This window comes from Mauremys reevesii, linkage group 7 (assembly GCF_016161935.1).
Source record: "Mauremys reevesii isolate NIE-2019 linkage group 7, ASM1616193v1, whole genome shotgun sequence".
NCBI lineage: Eukaryota > Metazoa > Chordata > Testudines > Geoemydidae > Mauremys > Mauremys reevesii.
The window spans coordinates 320,886-341,743 of record NC_052629.1 but is presented as its reverse complement, the minus strand read 5'-3'; the positions used below and the strand labels follow the sequence as shown (position 1 = coordinate 341,743).

At 44.7% G+C, this 20,858-nt stretch overlaps 1 protein-coding gene across 5 annotated transcripts in view; it reads right to left on the bottom strand.

Moving 5' to 3' along the window:
• The window catches only part of ENTPD1 (ectonucleoside triphosphate diphosphohydrolase 1), a 93,836-nt gene that overhangs the window by 67,156 nt on the left and 5,822 nt on the right, over positions 1–20,858 (bottom strand). For 2 of the 5 annotated variants that reach the window (XM_039482734.1, XM_039482742.1), the window contains exon 2: positions 8,984–9,046. In XM_039482734.1, the coding sequence (XP_039338668.1) occupies positions 8,984–9,046 (63 nt within the window). Of the gene's footprint in view, positions 1–2,525; positions 2,675–8,983; positions 9,047–14,263; positions 14,298–15,587; positions 15,696–20,858 lie in introns of those variants that run through there. The other 3 variants (XM_039482736.1, XM_039482737.1, XM_039482735.1) reach the window with 3 other exon arrangements.

The window sequence follows — 20,858 nt, the reverse complement described above, 5'->3', positions numbered from 1 at the left end:
AACTCAAAATGGCAATGACCAATCCACCACTAGAAACACCTCCATTCAGTGATGATTGTGAATTACTTACTGAGATCTGCCAGTTAGCCAGTTCTTAATCAACCATGTACATTAAAAAATAGCATCCTGGTTATTGATATTGTAAAGTGCTGTGCAGTACTAAGTCAAACACCATACAAAAGTCTATGTGATTACCTTTACCTACCAAACTTCTAATCTCATAACAAATTGAATCAAGTTTGTGTGTCAAGACCTATTTTCTATAAAACCACGTTGATTGGCATTAATTATATTTGTGTCTTTTAACTCTTTATAATGAAATCCCGTGGGGCTGATGTCAGGCTATCATTACCCAGATTGTTCCACTTGGTCTTCTTGAATACCAACACAACATTAGATCTCTTCCAGTCTTCCGGAATTTCCCCAGTATTCCAAGATTTACTAAGAGCCAGAGATCTCCTCAACCACCTCTTTTAGGCTTCTTGAGTGCAAGTTATTTGGGCTTGTGCATTTAAAAATGCCTATACCTGGTAAATGTTGTTTAGCATCCTTTGTTACTAATGGACTGGAAAATGGTTCATCAGCCTCATCTGATATGACTAAATCATCGTCCTTCTTTCAAAATATAGTACAGAAATATTAAACGTTGCTGCATAATTACTAACAATTTTACTATCTCCATCTAGTAACAAACCTGTACCACTGATATAATTTTTGTTCCTAATAAACCTAACTCTTTCACTTAGACCATCCAATGCGCTCCCCAAAACTCTTGAGGAGAACTGAACTTTGGCATTTTATTTATTCTGGTTCAGAATGAATCATCTGCTGACACTCTGTCATTGTGACAATGGTAAAGAATTACAGAAAGAGTCACTTTCTTCTAACACTGAACAAATAACTTTATTAGAATAAGAAACAATATTATCCCTAAAGTTTCTCTCCCTGTTTCACTGAAAAGTTTCTTCCTAGAACCTTGCCCAGCCTCCTACTTGCCTGGATCCTTGCTATACATCCTCACATCAGGCTGAATTATAGATCAGAGCAGACTGTAAAGTGCAAGTTACAGTACAGAGTGTAAAATGGCCAGACAGAAAAAACAGATTCTAAAGTAGGAAATGTTTCTGCCAGATGTTGAACATAACAGATGATAGGTGATATGTTTTCTGCTATGTGTAATATTCCAGCTGATTATAAAAGGAAGGCTCCATGACAATGCCATCTAGAAGCCTCATCATGTATTGAGAAAAGGTGAAGACTTAATTCTGCTGCAGGCTGGTCTGTGAAAAAGGTTGCCATGCTGATGTCAATGTTTGGGCTAAATTTCAGCTCCAGGGTGTGTACATTGATGACGTGAAACCTCATGCCAATGTGCTACAGGTGTCACCAGCGTAGCTACTCATGTCACCAGGACGATAAATCTGAGATGCCAGCACCAGAATGGAGAGCAACTGTTAGCTCTAGCAGGAACCACCCTGCTGTCAAACAACCCCGCCACCAACAAACATGGGTTAAGAATCATTCTCTCCCCATGTGCCCCCATAAGAGACTCTCTTCCCTAGAATATTGCTGTGAGATTCCTCCCAGCTGCATACCAAGAGTCCTCAGGCTTTGAGAACTCCTTGTGTCCTGCTGTAGCAGCACCTTCATACCCCGTCAAGCCCTTACCCCCCAGCAGGGCACCCTCACACCTTTATGCTCTTTCAAGTGCTTGCCCTTTTTTGCCCAAATATTCCCTGCCCTGTGTTGAGAGGTCTCATGGCAAGACTTCTACCACCAGAAGCACCCTCTGCAAGAAACACACCCTCCAAGGTTGTTCTCATTTTGCAGTGACACAGGGGACACCCACTCTCTTCATGACATGAGCCCCCAGGGGCTAATTTCACACATACCTGCTGTCTCCAAACTGCAGTGAAACAACAACTGGTAACCCTCTGGGCTAACACTCACATAACACAGCCCCAGGGCCAAAGGTTATAAACATCTTGCCTCCTCTTTTCTTTACAACCACTGCAAATCCTTCTTCCCCTCCCCCATCAACCTCCCCCCGCCCCCACACACGAGCGCGGGAGGGCTCAGGATCACTTGTCAGTGCTCCTCTACACTGTCTGAGAAACTGAACTCCAAGATGAGAATTGTGTGCTAATTTCACAATAGGGAAGGAATGTAGAAGACTGCATGCAGCATAGACCAAAATAAATCTATTTGACGATGAATTCATCGTCTCAGAACATATGCATTGAGTTCCGTAATGAGAAATGAATGTGACTGTGTAGTCTGTGCTGTTCCGAGATGCATTTGGCTGCAGGAGGGTCTCAAAATTAGTTCACTCCTGAATGACAAATCTCAATGAGTATAAGCTTCTCATGAATATTCATTAACTTGTCAAACTTTTGTTTGTGGTGAGGCTGACGTCACAGCAGGTCAGAGCCATTTGAAAAGCTCCCCAAAGTCCCTCTCCCCCACCTCCTCCCTAGAAGCGGATTTTGCTTTTTAAGTTCAGAGCAACTCATTTTTGTTCTTACCCTTTGGCTCGTCCATCAGTGCCAGTGTTCTCTCCCCTCCTTTCTCAGCCTCTGCTGGCTCTGAGCTGCTTAGCGAGAGGTGCATGTGAAACAGAGCTATTTAACGGTCCATGGCTGTGGGAGGGGTTAGTTTAACTCTGCATGACTCAGAAGGAACTTAGAAGCAGGTCACCCTGTGATTTTTCATTAAGGCAGAAATTAACTCATGCTTGCAACCTGCTTCAGTCCCGGGCTTCCACAAAGAGAGTGCCACAAAGTGTTTGGTAATAGGAAGCAAAAGCTGCCAAAGAGAATACCTTGTGCCTTCCCCTTTTGGGACATAAGCAGAGGCAGATATATGTCTGGCTGTGCTGGCACTTTTAAAAGAAAAATAGTGTCTTGGACATCAACAGAAAGCAATTATTCATCAGTCTTTGAAGTCATCTAACACTCAGACTCCCTTAGCTCTGGCCAGGCTGTATATGAGAGGAAGAGCTACTCTTAAAAGGAGATAGCTTTGCCCTCCCTCACTTCCATCTGCTACAGTTCACCACCTAGATCCAAACACACAAGAAAAATGGAAATTACAGCTGGGAAAGGAGAAAAAAAGAGAGGGGCTGATTTATAATTAATTTTTGCAAACTTTGCTGTATCCACCAATTCTAATCACAACGGTACAAATCTGGACTCTTCACCCCACCCCTTCTGTGCCCTGGGCCCCTCACCTTCACACACTTGGAGCTCCTGCAGAGAGGAAGGGTTGGTTTACTGTTTGGCTTGTGACACATGCACCCTGCTTCAAAGAATGGCTAAACTCTGAAAAATGACTATAAAAATACTTTGCAGCCTACATGTTTATCATCTCTCTAATCCCAGAAGCAGTTTGCCCAGTTTACAAAGTAAAAAAAAGATAAGCAGTGTTGTAGCTGTGTCGATCCCAGGATATTAGAGAGACGGTGGGTAAGATAATATCTTTTATTGGTCCAACTTCTGTTGGTGAAAGAGACACGCTTTTGAGCTACACAGAGCTCTTCCTTAGGTCTGGAAAAGGTACTCAGCGTGTCACAGCTAAATACAAGGTCTAACAGATAGCTTAGCATAACTAGTTAGCATATATTGTAAGGGACCATTCAAGGCTAAGTGGCCCATTAACACCCCCATAATCATAGGACAAAAACGGGGGGGTGGGGGCTAGTGAATTACAGATTGTTGTAATAAGCCATAAATCCAGTGTCTTTATTAAGATCATGATTTTTAGTGTTAAGCAAAGTTATGACATTAAGCTCCCAGGCTTGTCTTTTGAAAGAGTTGTGCAGGTTCTTTTTGCTGCTTGGACTCTAAAGGGGCAAGAATCTCTAAGCATAAGCAAAAGACCCCCAGTTGTTTTGCCTGGGTTAACCCTAAAGGACATAAAGAGTTTGCTTATGATAAAAGTTTCATTTGTCTATAGGCATTGTCTTTGGTTTGAGATCTGAGATTCAACTGATCTGGGTAAGTGACTGGCACTAAGTGACTGGGAGTAACATGAATATTGCTGTGATTTTTGGTGTATGTGACCATTTATGACATAGGCCAGTTTGCCTGGATGCTTAAATTCACAACTTTGCTAGACACTAAAAATCATGGTCGTAATAAACCAACTCACCCCCTTTTTTGTCCTTTGACTACAGAGCTGTTAACGGGCCACTTCATCTTGAATGGTGCCTTAGAATATGTGCCAACGACTTACACTGAACTATCTGCTCAACCTTGTATTTAGTTGCCATGCTAGTTTACAATAGAACCGCTACAGTGACGCAGCTGTACAGATGTAGCTGTGCCACTGGAGCACTGCTGATGCTGACAGTCTCTCCCGTTGACATAATTACTACACCTCTCCGAGCAGCGGTAGCTATGTCGGCAAGAGAGCTTTCACACCAGCGCTTAGCTTGGTGTACCTTATGTTGCTCTGGAAGTGGCTTTTCCACTACACTTACAAATTTGCAGCGCTGCAGCAGGGTGTGAAAACACACCCTCTGCAGCGCTGCAAATTGCGGCGCTACAGTGTAATCAGCCCCCCCCCCCAGCAGCGCGCCCCAGCGCCTGTCCGCTGTCCCCCCGGGGGGGAGAGCGGACAGCTGGGCTGGGAGAGTTTTCCCTCTCCTGCGCTGGGCGCTTGACAGCGCGCGCGCTTTCTGCGGCGCGCGCTGCTGCAGCGCTGCTTTTGAATTTAAGCCTGGGTGACTTAAGTTATACCAAAGTAAGTGCTAGTGTGTAGAAGCCCTGAGTACCTTTCCCAGACCTGAGGAAGAGCTCTCTAGCTCAAAATATTGTTTCTTTCACCAACAGAAGTTGGTTCAATACAAGTAAAAAGATGGTTGTTCTCACTGCTCACCTGGCAAACTCAGCCTTTGATCTGAACGGCAAGCTCAGCTCTCTCTGGTTCACACATCACCATCAGTAATAAAGATTCTGCAGGCCACATTCTGCCCTCGATAACTGTGCAGCCTCATTATATTAACTGTTGTCAGTAAAGTCTGCACATATGTCTCTGAATAAAGAGGGGTAGCAGATCTGTTCAGGAAGAAGGGGTCATTTTTACAGACACTTTTCAGAAAGAAACCACACATTAAATAGGTGGGCTATACCACCATCAATGTTGGTAACTGGGCAGTAATCCATACTCAGGATCCATTCCGTCACTAACAAATGTGCCATAGATAGCATCTAGTCCATTCACCCCAGGACCAGTGCAAAGCTTCAGTATATCCATGATTGCTTTGTCCAGTCTGGGTTTAAACATTCTAAGTATTGAGGCTTCCACTACTTCCTCTGGGAGACTATTCCACAGTATGAAAAATCTTGTCCAGAAATGTTTCCTGAGGTTCCTCCTAAATTATCTTTGTCTTAATTACATCCTATTGCTCCTAGTTCTCTCTCCTTGGAATACTTACATAATTAACATCCATCAGTATAGGCACTGGAGGGTTCCTGTAGAGAGGGGGCTATTGTGCCCTGTGGCAGGTTATTTGTTTTATAGCACCCAAAAGCATATTAGGCACTTCACAAAAGATGCCTAGAAGATAGGTCTCTGACCCAAAGACCATGCAGACTAACCAATGGATTGACAGTGAAATGAGTCCATTGCATACTCAGAAAGGGTAGAGGCAAGGCAGGACATGGGTTCTGTGGATATATGATTATTCAGTTATTCAATTTACCCCAAAATATGAATCCCCTGACTGAGGGGATGCAATGTGACCCAGCCAAGTATGGAAACCTCCTTTGTAGGGGCACAGAAGACAGTAGTCTTTGGCAGGGGTTCTCGCAACACATTTTTTGGTGGCCTCAGAGTGTGGCCACCAACTCTTGCTCATGGCCACACTGACACTTTTTCCTAAAATTATTTATTTTTCCTAAAGTTAATAAAGTAATATGCACCTATATTAATCCAAATCATTGTAATTTATTTATTTAAGGTTTTGGGATTTTTTTGCAGACTCAATAATAAAAATAATGCATAGTTATCTCTATTCTTTACTGGACCTAACAGAATAGAAACACAAATAAGTTGCTTTGCATGTTCTTGTCTTTTTTATTATTGTTTTTTTTTGCTTTTTTGGTAAAAGTAGTTGTCTGTACAACAATTCTGAAGTAAATTTAAAAATGCTTTGACATAATAGAAGTCCAAATAACAATGAAAAACATATCTGGGAGGCTTGGATCTGGGGAGGGGAGGCACAGCTGCAGCTACCCAGGGCTCCTCTGGGGAGGTGGGGAAGCTCGGTGCTTTGGCCATCCTGGAGCTCCTCTGGCCAAGGGGCAGGGTGGGGAGGGAAGCACTCCAGGCTTCGGCCAGCCCAGGGCTCCTCCAGACGAGGGGTGGGGGGCGCTCAGGACTTTTCCAGGTGGGGGGCTTGTGGTTCCAGCCACAGGTCTGGGCAGAGGGTCTCAGGACTCTGACTGTAGGTGGAAGGGGTGGAGTCGGGGGCTAACCTCCCCACAGGGAGGCTCAACCCACTGCCCGTGTGCCCATCACTTGCCTCCTCATCCCCACACCCGCCGCTTGCCTCCTGCGTCCCTCCTCAGTCCCCAACCCACCGCTCGCCTCCTGCGTCCCTCCTCAGTCCTCCAACCACTGCTCACCTCCTGCGTCCTTCTTCAGTCCCCCACCCGCCCTTGCCTCCTGCGTCCTTCCTCAGTCCCCCACCGGCCGCTCACCTCCTGCGACCCTCCTCAGTCCCCCACCCGCCGCTTGCCTCCTGCGTCCTTCCTCAGATGCCCACCCACTGCTCACCTCCTCTTACCCCTCCACCTGCCGCTTACCTCCTCACTCCCCTGCCACAGACTCCCCACTGCCAGCCGTGAGAACCCCTGCTCACTTGTGGCTCACCGCTCACCTCCTCACTCCCTAGCTTGGAGCTGGACCCGACCCCACGTCTGCCCACCTCCTCACCCTACTGCTGGCTCACCACTTGCCTCCTTACTCCCTCACCAGGCTCCCATCCACCGCTCGCCTCCTCACCTGTGTGTCCCACCTGTGTCTCCAGAGAGGCCGCACATGCAGAAGCAACAGTGAGGAAGGGGAGGGGCTGATGCTCCCCCTCCCCACTGCCCAGGAAACTGCCGTGGCCGTAGGGAAACCCCCTGGTGGCCGCATTTGAGAAACGGTGGTCTATGAAACTTCCCCATGGCCCAGATTGGGGGAGGGCAGATTCTGTAGCATCATGCAACGTTCTCATTTAGACTCAGTCTGGATGGGGAAGCGGGATCCAGCTTTTGCAATTTGACTTGTTTTCTCCCTCTGTTTATGGGTAGAATTTTAAATGTTAGTTACAAACTACGGAAAGGCAACCATAGTTACTATGTTACTGAGGTTTCTATGAAAACAAACCCCCAAAGGCAGAAAAGCATTTGTACTCTGATAAGGTTCCAGACAATCTGGGGAGGAAGTTTTAAAATACAAAAATAAAAAAGAGGAAACCATATGTAATTTCCACACAGCTCAGGGTCTGGAGGGGAATTCAGCCCAGAAATCAGAATAACAAAGCTGACAAATGGCTGCCAATCTCCTACTACTGGAGGTGCTGAAAACCAGAGTTGACTGCATCTGAAATAGTGGGAGAAATTTTTCCTGTACCAAATCGTGATCACCTTAAATGCTGAAATCTGTTGATCACAAGCCTTTATTATTTTATCACAATTAGCATCACTGCAGATGCAATATTTATTCATGCAAATGTCCAGTCCCTTCTTTCTAGCCTTACCAAGCTATTTGCCTCAATAATATCTTGCTCCAGTAGGTTCCACAGATTAATTGTATGCATATTTTTTTTAGTTGTTTAAAATTTCCCAGGAGATAGGACATGCTGCCTTAAAATCCAAGCACAGATTGGAATTTAGGACATGCTAGCTTGATGTCCAGGGAACAGGAGAGGAGGGAGGAATGGAGAAGGTTACAGTGGAAGCCAGAGAGACTCCTTCCCTATGGACAGCAGGCAAGGAAACAGCCACAAGAAAACGTGCTGGGTGGGAATTTGGGAACAAATCTGCAGGAATTAAAAGCCAATGAGATTATCTCTGGGGATTGAATGGGTATGAAGGTTTCTGAAACAATTAATCATGAAGTGGAAAATAGAAGGTGCCTTTGCCAGTCCCTAATGCAATATTAAATAGATCCACATTGTCTTTGCTTGCAGCAGGTTGCAGAGAAGGAGGAGAAGAGGGAAGTTATGCATGCAGCTGTGGTAACCATTTTCTACATATTTCAGAAGCAAAGCCAGGTGGCAGATTCAAGAATCTGTCTAAATGTCAACACTGGCCTTGACAGAGGAACACTTCTGACATTCCTGCATGTAAAGTCAAGAACTTCTTCCTTATTTCACCATCAAAGATCAGCAGTCATATAACAACCCCAGGAAGAAGGGCAACAGGGGCACATTCTCATATGGTATCACTCAAAACAGACAGATTAGAAATGGTAAATCCTGAGAAAGACAAAGAACATGCTTAAAGGCTGTGAGGAGGAGGAGACTTCCGTACAAGGAGAGCTTAAAGAGACTAGGACTAATTTACTTTTGGGAAGGAGGAGAGGAGACCAAGAGGAAACATGATAGAAAGATATAGAAGAATGCACGGCCTAGGAAAGTTTGTTAGAAATCATGTTCCCCAATCTTATAACACAAAAACAAGGGAGCGCTCAATTAAATTAAAAAGCAAGAAATTTGGAATGAATAAAGAAAATATATCTTTGTGTTGTGTATAATTAACCTATGACATTTGCTTTAACAGGATGTTACTTAGCAAAAGCCTTAAATTATACACTTACATTAAGAATTCTGGCTTCAGCCAGTGGTTCTCTAACAACTCATTAACTCAGGACCCACTTTTACCAAAGCTAGTGAGCTCATGTTCCATTTTCACATGTGGTAGATGCAATATTCATAAACTGAATATTAATAAAACAATTATTAGCGAGATATATAAAATAATAGCCTTACCGGTACTGTGGCAAGCTTCAGTGACACGGATTAGCTTCTTTTGTGTGCACAGAATATCCATTTCTGTAAAGACAGAAGCAATAGTCAATAGCAACTCATAGGGACAGAAGGTAGCAAGCATGGGGACAGAACACGTTTAGGGTTCCTGGTCCATTGTTTCAGCTGCTCCATCATTCTGGGTCTGAGAAACTCCACACTTTGTATTATGCCATTTGCTCCTCTTTCCCTCTCCTCCCCTCAAAGGAGCAGAGGCCTCCAAGGGAAGTAGCTAAGCAGCCCAGAAGCCACTTGGTGGTTTTGAAGAGGGAAGAGTTGCTAGAGAAGCTTCACGTTTCACAGGAGAGGATGAAAGAGCAGGAAGCATAAAAGGCCCAGCACCAATGTTCTTTTAACAGACTAAGCAGGAGGAGACGATCAGGAATCACTCTGCTCCCCTATCCCTCGGGGCGGCTCTAGCAATTTCGCCGCCCCAAGCATGGCGGCACGCCGCGGGGGGCGCTCTGGCGGTCGCCGGTCCCGCGGCTCCGGTGGACCTCCTGCAGACGTGCCTGCGGAGGGTCCGCTGGTCCCACGGCTCCGGTGGAGCATCCGCAGGCACACCTGCGGGAGGTCCACTGGAGCCGCGGGACCAGCGGACCCTCTGTAGGCACGCCTGCAGGAGGTCCACCGGAGCCGCCTGCCGCCCTCCCGGCGACAGGCAGAGCGTCCCCCATGGCATGCCGCCCCAAGCACGCGCTTGGCGCGCTGGGGTCTGGAGCCGGCCCTGCCCATCTCTTCCTTTGAAAAATGCAGTGGCTCCACTCCCTCCTCTGAAACAACTAGTCTCACTGGGGCTGCTCAGCACCTTCTCTTAGAGGTCCCTCTCCACTCCTGCAAGGCAAGGGAAGAAGGAGTAGGATGACCACATGTCCCTACTTTATAGGGATGGTCCTGATTTTTTGGGGCTGTCTTATATAGGTGCCTATTGCCCCCCCACCCCCTGTCCTGATTTTTCACACTTGCTGTCTGATCACCCTAAGAAGGAGAAAGATGCCAAGAGGAAGAGGAACAAATGGGAGGCTGTGTGTCTTCCAAGTGCGAAGACAGACATGGGAGCAACAGCAGCAACTGTGTCTATCCTAAGTGGAAAAGGGGAGAGGAAAACAGGAAGAAATGGCATTCATTGTATTATTTCTGGGGAAGTGTCACGTGGTTGCTGGCCCCTTTAAGGGGAACTGGGGCCTCAGCCTCACCTGTGACAATATCAGCTCACCTTCCAAGGTGGCTAATGATGAAAGAAGGTCATGTGATTAACTCAAGCCAGACCCTGGGGAGATAACACTCCAGCTAAAAGGGCTAGGGGTGCCAGCCAGGAGAGATGGGAAACTATAGCTGGTCGAAGAAAGCAGACATAGGTGAGAGCTGTAATAAGCAGGAAACTCCTGTTTGAGACTTGTGCTCAGAGGTTTGAGCCTGACAAAACAGTCCAGTTAGGAAGGGGTAGGAGTGGCAGGGGGAACAGAAGCCTGGCAAGAGCTACCAAGACTGCAGGGACCCTGAGGATCCAAGAGGGTGCTGGGAAGAGTAGCCGTGTTAGTCTGGATCTGTAAAAAGCGACAAAGAGTCCTGTGGCACATTATAGATTAACAGAAGTATTGGAGCATAAGCTTTCATGGGTGAATACCCACTTCATCAGATGCGTCTGATGAAGTGAGTATTCACCCACAAAAGCTTATGCTCCAATACTTCTTCTAGTCTATAAGGTTCCACAGAACTCTTTGTTGTATTATTTTAGGAACTCAAGGAATGTATTTAGGGAGCAGCATTTTTACCTTTTAAAAAATACTTATAAACAACTTTAAAAATCTCTTTTCCACAATAATCTGACAAGCCAGACCTGTGGTCCTTTTCAGATCACCGCTGTAGGTTCCTGTGGTCACTGCCACATTTAATCTGTCCGGAGCGGAAGTGTAACTAGGGAATTTAGTGGGGAGCAGGATATTCACAGAAGATAAGGGTTGGAAGAGACCTCAGGAGGTCATCTAGTCTCCAATTTGCCCACACCCTTTCTGTAGTGGGGGTGGGGGAAGGGGCCCAAACTGGACGCAATACTCCAGATGTGGCCTCATCAGTACGAAGTAGAGGGCAATGCTCCTACTAATGCAGCCCAATATGCCATTAACCTTCTTAGCAACAAGGACACACTGTTGACTCATATCCTGCTTCTTGTCCACTGTAATCCACATGTCCTTTTCTGCAAAACTGCTGCTAGCCAGTCAGTCCATAGCCTGTAGCAGGGCATGGGATTCTTCCATACTAAGTGCAGGACTCTGCACTTGTCCTTGTTGAACCTCATCAGATTTCTTTTGGCCCAATCCTCCAATTTGTCTAGGTCACTCTGGATCCTATCCCTACCCTCCAGCGTATCTACCACTCCCCCCATCTTAGTGTCATCCACGAACTTGCTGAGGGTGCAATCCATCCCATCATCCAGATCATTAATGAAGATGTTGAACAAAACCGGCCTCAGGACTGACCCCTGGGGCACTCTGTTTGATACCGGCTGCCAACTAGACATCGAGCCATTGATTACTACCCGTTGAGTCCAACGATGTAGCCAGCTTTTATCCAATCCATACTTCTTTAACTTGCTGGCAAGAATACTGTGGGAGACCATATCAAAAGCTTTGAAGGGAGTCAGGGGAACATGGGTGGTGACAGGAGTCTGGCAGCTTGGAAGGGGATTATTGGGGGCAGTGAAGAATTTGAGGGGATCCCAGTGAAGACTCACCAATTATCGCCCTACTTCCTGTTATGATCTAAAGAGGCCAAACCACACCTTGCCAGCAAGACCCTGAGATGACAAACTCCTTCCTCTGCTTAACTCTGTCTTTTCCATCTACCTGTGTACCAGCAGGGGAAGCACTGAGTAGAGGAGTGGGGACCTCTCCCTGCACTAAATGTCAACCCAACAGCAGATTCCAGCATGGTTGGAGGAGTCAGTGCAGGAGAATCTACACTCATAGGGTGACCAGATGTCCCGATTTTATAGGGACAGTCCTGATCTTTGGGTCTTTTTTCTTACATAGGCTCCTATTACCCCCCACCCCCGTCCCGATTTTTCACATTTGCTGTCTGGTCACCCTATACACTCAGTCCCTGCAACCCAGCTGGGTACAGGAAGGACTTTAACAGGGAGGTTCCCAGCCACTGGCATATTCTTAATTTTAGGACTGTAAACAGAAGTGAGTCCAAATTCAGTTCCTTTCCCCCAGATGGGGCCAGGCCCCAGAGTTTGAGATGTCTGCTCTAGATCATAGACTAAATGGTTTTCATCTGTTTTTAATGTGTAATTTTTATAATCAAATGTTTTCTAGAATAAGGAAACCAAACAAATTAAATACTTTAGGCCTCATTCTTCTCTCAAGTGTTACCCCAGTATCACTCAACTGCCCTCAGCAGAGGTGAACATGACTGAACCTGGTGTAAGTGAAGGATAATTAATTCTGGGGAGCAAAATTCTGGGAAGCAAAATGCTAAAATTCTCAGATTTAAGGATTGCTAATTCACAGTTGGTTTGATGATTTGCCTTCAAACTACTAGGCCCTGAAAACTACAGTAGAATGAAAATAAGTTTAGCATGGTAACTGCTGGCATGCCAAACTTAAGCTGATAATTTTCTGAGGCAGTGAATATAGGGCTCATAATGGAACCCTGCTTGCAACCTTAATTATGGAGTTTCTACAGACTGGTTTTATATTCAGGGGGATCTTTAATGGCACATAATACAATAACAGGTTGACCAGTTTTCTTCATACTTAGCAGAAAAGAAGAAAACAAAATTAGCTGCCATTCTGTAGAATATCCACCCCTATAAATAACAAAGATATATGATAAATTGAAGAAAACTGCAAACCCAGAACTAGCATGCTGATCATCTAGCCAACTAAACAAAAATCAATCTGTTATAATGGTGAAGTACAGAAAGACCCTTTGGTCACTCTCTAGGATGCAAGCAGGTAGCAGAATTAATTGTACATACACATACTGTAACCTTTGCTTGATTACAATCTCTGTTCATTAAGTCTAGCCTGTGAATGAGCTTTCTGGGAGATTTAACTATATTGAAAGATTGAAGGGGCTGTAACAATCTGTTTTTGAGCTTCAGTGACTCAAAGAAATGTTCAAGTCTTCATTTCAAATTAGGTTAACTTCTTACCTATACCTCAAAAACAGTTTTCACACATTGCCTCCTTTACTCTAGTGAATAGGTAGACCGTAGGCCAAATCTGGACTGCCAGATGCTTTTGAATGGACCCTGAAATCTTTTTATTTACTTACGATCGTTGTTAGGGATTTTTTTATTATTTTCTCTGGAGTCTGGACCTTGACTATACCTTGACCAAGAAATTTGGACCTTGAGGAAAAAAGACTTGACTATGCCTGGCTAAGGAGATATCTTCTGCATTCTTCAAGTCAAACCAATTTTGTTAACCAAAGTTACTGGAGAACTAAAAATAAGGCTGACATTTAAACCTAGTTTAAATTACTCTAATCGCTCCCAAATACTATTTTTCTTGCATTTACTTCCTGTTTTTTTCCCCCCAGGGCACTTATCCTTTGTAGGACTCTAACTAGATTTTAACAGACTCCACAGTGATGCTATAGATTTTAATTCCTTAATTTCTCCCTTCAGGCTGTTTCTAAATAATGCCATAATCTTCTCCTTTCTTGATATTCAGTGTCAGGTTATCTGGGAGGAGCATCCCCTGAAGTGGTGTCAAATTTGAGATTAGTATCACAGCAGTTAAGGTTCTAAACCCTATTTTCACTCCATTGTAACTTTCAAAAAATCTCTCATTGGGCTGAAATTGTCCATCCTTTATCTCAATCATAAAGATATATCAGAAAAGTGTGGGGGGGGGGGAGGTGGAGAGGTGGGGGCATGAGCCATGTGAGTTATGAGACTGAAAAAATGTTCCTTTTAAAATAATTAAAATGGTCATCTTTGTCCCTATTCTATGAGAGCCAGGAAATGCCACGCTGAATTAGACCAGTGGTCCCACTAGTATGTTATATCCTGTCTGGTCCTTTGAAAAACTGGATGATCGTTTACATTTTCAACTTCAAGTTCAGAACATATGTACAGATAGCCATTTTGGTTTGTGCTAGCTTGGCCCTGGAGTCCATGTGACTTCCTTCTGAGGAATGGCAGAACTAATTCTTCTCCCTTCTGATAACTTACTTTTTTGCTGCATTCAAAGCTCATTCTCAGTCCATGAATAAGATTATCATAGTTACCCCTCGATTCTTTCTTTGTTTACTTCTTCAGGGGGCCCCTGAAAATTCTTCCGCCATTGGCACAGCAATAGCCCAGTAACAGCAACTACACACACCAACATGTATGTATATACATACAAGTTTTGTGACACCTAGTGGCTGTTCTTACCAAATGCACCAATTCGGTGCTGCTATTCCCAACTGACATCTTTTCACTTCAGAGTGAACCTTCCTCTCCAAGAGCTCATGTGGTGGTACTGAGCATCTACCCTTCCACGTGGTCACTGACCATCCAGTCTACAACACAGTTGTCTCCAGAGAGAGGACATGTTATCATCTCATGCTTTGCCTTTTTGTTCATCTTCGTCCCTCTGACAATGGGTAACTTAAACTTTCCTCCTGGATTATTCTATTAATACTCATGTTTATTATGGTAGAAGATCTCCCAAAGGCTTTTGACCTGCTCAGCACAAAGGACCTTTTCCTAGTGTTGGAGAGAATTGGTTGTTCCCCCAGTTCTCCTCAGTCTGATTTGAGCCTTCCATGATGGCATAAAACTACAGTCAAATCAGAGGTTGATCAATCTGACAGCTTTCACAGCCACAGTGGTTTCAAACAGGGATGTATTTTGGCACCAGCACTCTTTGGTATATTCGGAGCTTCCTCTCTCTGAGTGTACTGTCTCCAGGGCAAGAAGCTTACACCTTCCTGTGTCTGACCTCGGAGCATTCAGCATGCCCTTCCACACCATGTGCTTTCCGCAGCGAGTGTGCCCAGGCAGGTCCTGGGGCAACCAGAGGTCCCTGCACCCCAACTCTGCAGTCAGACGTGACTCTCAGCCAGCCGGTAAAAACAGAAGGTTTATTAGATGACAGGATCACAGTCTAAAACAGAGCTTGTAGGTACAGAAAACAGGACCCCTCAGTCAGGTCCATCTTGGAGGGTGGGGAGCCTAGACCCAAGTTCTGGGCCTCTCCCCATTTCCCCAGCCAGCTCCAAACTGACACTCCCTCCTCTAGCCTTTGTGTCTCTTCCGGACAAGGAGGCCACCTAATCTCTTTGTCCCCAACACCTTCAGTTGGCACCTTGCAGGGGAAACTGAGGCACCCACACAGTATTCAGAGAAAACATTAAGAACATTCCCATTTTGTCACAACAGGTGCAACAAAATTTAATACCGTATATTGAAGCAGGCAAGTGCTGCTTCTGACTTTCCACTTTTAATTGACCCTTGTAATCTTGTGGTGCCGACGCATTGTAGCTTCATTTTATATCGGCTTACAGGGCGAGAGCCGGGGGGGGGTGTACGACCACCATTTTGGGCACCACCAAAAATTATACAAACCTGATGCCTATGTTCTTTTCTCTGCTGCTTTGTCATGCTTTCTCATCTAGTACTGAAGGTATACGTCTGCATACAAGATCAGATGGGAAATTCTTTAACATTGCACATCTAAAAGCAAAAAAGAGGCAAAGTTAGATGCCTATTGATAACAGAACTTGTTTTTGCTGATGATGGAATGCTCATTGCACACAGTAAAGAGGAGCTCCAGCAACTTTGGCACAGCTTTGCCTTAGCAGCTTGTGATGAATTTGGACTAAATATCAATGTATATAAAATGATTATGGCACAAGGTGTGTTGACTGCACCAGAAGCTTCAATAGCTAACATCCTGGTAGAAGTTGTGCATAAGTTCTGCTGTCTAGGATCATCTGTATCATAATCTCTCTCTAGATGACTAGCTTAATTCTCTCATCAGAAAGGCAGCTACCACATTTGGCCAACTGACCAAATGTGTTTGGCATAACAGGAATGAACATTGAGAACCAAGATACAGGTTGTGTTTTCCCCAGGAAATGAAATTAGACAGGGGTGTTCGAATTTACAGAGTGGGGGTCAGGGCCGATGAGGGGTGAGACCACGAGGGTGAAGATGGGCTCTATGGCACCATAGTAAAAACAGAAAAATGTTTCATGACCATTTTATTAGATTTAACTCATGTTTTAAAATCACACAAATTAAAGTTGGTTACTCAAGCCTTTTATGAAACACTATATCTCATCCTTCCTGGTTTCTTGTTATATTTTTGCACAACTACGTGCATGAACTTCTTGAATGTAGTGCGTTCATCTTCGGTGGCTTCTCGTGTGTCCGTTACTTCCATTCCTTCAATTGATATGCTCATTAGTTCATTCACGTGATCAGGCAGAAGGCGACATCTTTCAGAACACAAAATTGTATTCAATGATGAAAAAGAAGGCTCAACCATAGCTATTGTAACTGGGACTAGAAAGAGATGAATTCCTACTTCTTTTATCCCAGGAAACATAGCACAAAGATAGGGTTGAGCCATTAGTGATGATAAAAAAAGAAGTTGAAGTCAAATCTTCATTCATTCGTTATATGATAGTCCACTCTGTGTTCAAATTCTTTATTCTGTCCTGATCACATGGCAGCCTTATTGCAGGTAGTGCCTCACTCCACTCAACTGTTTTATAGGAGAGGGATCTGTAAAAACTACGTAAAGGTTGATAGAATCCAGAAGTCACTGTTGTAGAGATGTAAGAATCAAGCCTGTGTACTTTTTCAGCTGGCTTAACAAACACTTCTTGTCTTCTTCACTTAAGGATTCAATATAAGTGCCTTCATTAGTCAACTTCTGGACTGAAGTCTTTGCTTCTTCCAGTACTTTTTCAATTGATATCTCTCTGACTGATCCAAATGTAGCTTCTCTGGCTGGACAGAGATCTAATACTGTTGTAGCAGATGCCTGGATGACACTGTTTAATGACCCAAGTGGTTTCTACAGTAGACTTACAAGAGAGAGAATGGTGATAGTCTTCTCTGAACTTAGTAACAAAAGTAGTCCACCAGCCTCACTACTTAAATCTGTCCCATTTCGGTAGATACTTTTCAAAGCCAGTAATAATGGTTGCAGTAATTTTAAGACAACAGCCAAGGATCACTCATGAGAACAACCTGGGAAAACTCACAGACTGACTAATTTGAACTTCAGTCCCAGTGTATTTTTTCCAAGATGTTCAGTCTTTTTGGACCCTTGCTGAAAAAAGAATATCATGAAGACATTAAATTTATGACTTTTTAATGCTTTTTGAAGATTCTGCAGCTCATACTAGTGCTAGTTGGAGTAGACGGCTTCTGCAGTGTGTACAGGAGAGATTAGGGTTACACTTTTCTCTGAGCAAAGCTTGTACTTCACTATGTCTTCTAGAGAAGTTTGCAGCTCCATCAAATGCACAAGCAGCCATCTGTTTGGGGTTCAACTTACAAGCATTTAACTCTTCTAAGAAGTGGGTTGTCACAGATGCAGAATTGGAATTAATTTGAAAACTGGACACCATTAAATTAGACTTGAATAAAGACTGGGAGTGGATGGATAATTACATACAGTAAAACCTATTTCCCCATGCTATTTTCCCCTCTACTGTTACTCATACCTTCTTGTCAACTATTGGAAATGGGCCATCCTGATTATCACTACAAAAGTTTTTTTTCTCCTGCTGATAATAGCTCACCTTAACTGATTACTCTCGTTATAGTTAGTATGGCAACACCCATTTTTTCATGTCCTCTGTGTATATATATCTTCCTAATGTATTTTCCACTGCATGCATCCGATGAAGTGGGTTTTAGCCCATGAAAGCTTATGCTCAAATAAATTTGTTAGTCTCTAAGGTGCCACAAGTACGCCTCGTTCTTTTTAGAGAAAGGTCATAACTCTGCACCTTTAACTCCAATTTTGATACATATACAGTATGCCTAAGTGATTTCAGTTTGGGATTACCTCAGCAATTCAAGTGTATCAAACCATCATGGCCCAGATCTATAAGGAGCTGATTGGGTAGAAATAACTGTTGATATTCTACTAATTGGTGGTGAAAATTTATCAACACTACACTAGGAAACTGCATAATATCTTGTACTATGCTTCCTTACACCCTAGTCTACAATGTGTAGGAGGAAAAAAACTGTGATGATGGGGGACTTCAATTTGAGTGACATATACTGGCCATCTCATGTTGCCATACTAAAATATCCTTGGAATTTCTAAACATTATAAATGATAATTTTCTAACTCAAGAAGTGTTGCAGCCAACATGAGATAATTATTTATTAAATCTTGTATTAACAGATAAAGAGAATCTAATCATGGACCTAAACATTAGTGGTAGCTTAGGTACAAGTGATAATGACTTGATCACATTTATAATGTGCAAACAGAATAAAATCTAGACTGGTAATATATATACTTGGTGCTTTACCAGGGCCTAGTTCACAAAACTGAAAACCATTATGAGCCAAATCATATACCAGGAGGAAGAACTTAATCAGAAAAATGTGAATGATAATTGGGAATCATTTAAGAACACCATACTAGGTGCCTCAAAAGCCACACGTGAAGAAGAAAGCTGTCCTGGTTAAAAAAAATGCTGTGGTATAGAGGGGAGGTGAAGGTAGCTATTAATTTTATATATATAGCTCACAGGAATTGTAGAAAACTGATAAGGGAAGCTATGGCACACAAGGAGGAATCTATGACCAGCAGAATCAAGGACAATAAGGTGGGTGATCCAGTGGATATACTTGGACTTTCAGAAAGCCTTTGACTGGTCCCTCACCAAAGGCTCTTAAAGCAAATTATTCAGCCATAGATTAAGGGGGGAAGGTCCTCTCATGGATCAGTAAGTGGTTAAAAGACAGGAAACAAAGGTTAGGAATGAATGGTCAGCTTTCACAATAGAAAGAGGTAAATAGTGGGGTCCCCAAGGATCTATACTGGGACCAGTGCTGTTCAACATATACATAAATGATCTGGAAAAAAAGGTAAACAGAGAGGTGGCAAAATTTGCAGATGATACAGAATTACTCAAGACAGTTGAGTCTAAAGCTATGAAGAGTTACAAAGGGATCTCACAAAACTGGATGACTGCACCAAAAAGGTTGATGAAATTCAGTGTTGACAAGTGCAAAGTAATGCACACTGGAAAACATAATCCCAAATTTACATACAAAATGATGGGGTCTAAATTAGCTGTTACCAGAACCAGGTTTACCATGGTGCCACTGGCGCCAGGCCCACGCTCCAAAGGGGCCCCGGCCCAACCTGCTCTTCTTTGCCCCCCTGCTCTCTCCTGAGGGGACACCGGGCAGAAGCTTGGTACTGCGGGCTCCTGCTGCAGCAGGGCAGGCTCCGCTGGCAGCCAAGCTCCCCTCTCCCCCACCTCTTCCCCGGAGCATGCCGCGTTCTCACCCCTCCCCCTCCAAGCACTTCCCCTGCTGCCAAACAGCTGTTTGCTGGCACGAGGGAGGGGAGGAGCTGGGCCGCAGCATGCTCACTGCTCGGGGGAGGAGGCAGAGAAGAGGCATGGGCGGGGCCTTGGGGAAGGGTGTGGAATTGGGGCATACCCTCTCCAGACGCCTGCCGTGAGCCACTCAGGGCAGGGGGCTGGAAGCACCCCCACAACCCCAGCCCACACCTCCAGCCCCCTGCCCTGACTCCTGTATCTCCCTCACACACACCCACGACCCCAGCCCTGACTCCTGCACCCCCCGACATCCCCCCACCCTAAGCACCAAACAGGAACTCCTGCACCCCACCCCCCCCACATTCCCACCTGCACCCCTTGCACCAAACAGGAGCTGACCCAGGTAAGCACTCCACACCCCAACCTCCTGCCCCAACCCTGAGCCCCCTCCCTCACCCTAACTCCTAGACAGACCCTGCACCCCTGTCAGCCATTTACTGTGCAGACAGCATCACACCTGCCTAGGGCTCTGCAACAATCACACACCCTTATCCCACCACCTAGATTCTTAAGAAATGCATAGGGGAAACTGAGGCATCCACACTGTATTCTGAGAAAACATTAAGAACATTCCCAATTCATCACACTGGAGGAGGGGCAGCTCACTGCAGAGAGAGATGAAAAGAATGGGCTAGAACCAGGGAGAAAGTAGGTACTTGCTCTATTCGGGCAGGGGCAGGGGGGAGGATCCTGTTTACCCCCTCCCCAGCCTTGCTATGCTTGCAGTTTACCTCCCGCTCCTCCCTTGCCCCAGGGACCACCCTAGCTCCCGCCTCACTGTGCTTTTGCCCCCAGCCCCTGCCTTGCTCCAGTAAGCAGGGACTAATCCTACCCCCATGCCCCACTGTGCTCATCTTGCCCCTGGCTCCTGCCTCGCTCCAGCTGGGAACCAATCCCCACCACCTCATGCCTCGCTGTGCTCTTGTCCTTGGCCCCTGCCTCGCTCCAGCTGGGGATCAATCCTCCATGACCACCATGCCCCACTGTCAGGGTGGATAAAAATCAATTATTTTATTTAAATTGGATTTTTTTGATAAAATGCTTTTTGAGGAAAAACCTATCTAAAGATAGTTTTAATTAAGATACATTATATCTCATCATGGAATAGGGATTATAAATTCTATTTCTATAGTATGAGACAATATATTCATGTAATGTTTAAGAAAAGTTTTGTAAATGAGTTCTAATAGTTCATGGATTAGGGACCCAGTCTTATGGGGTTCCACAGGCTTCTGTATAGATTAGTTAGGTTAATCTTTCTATCTACCCAATGGGACTCAGTGCTCAG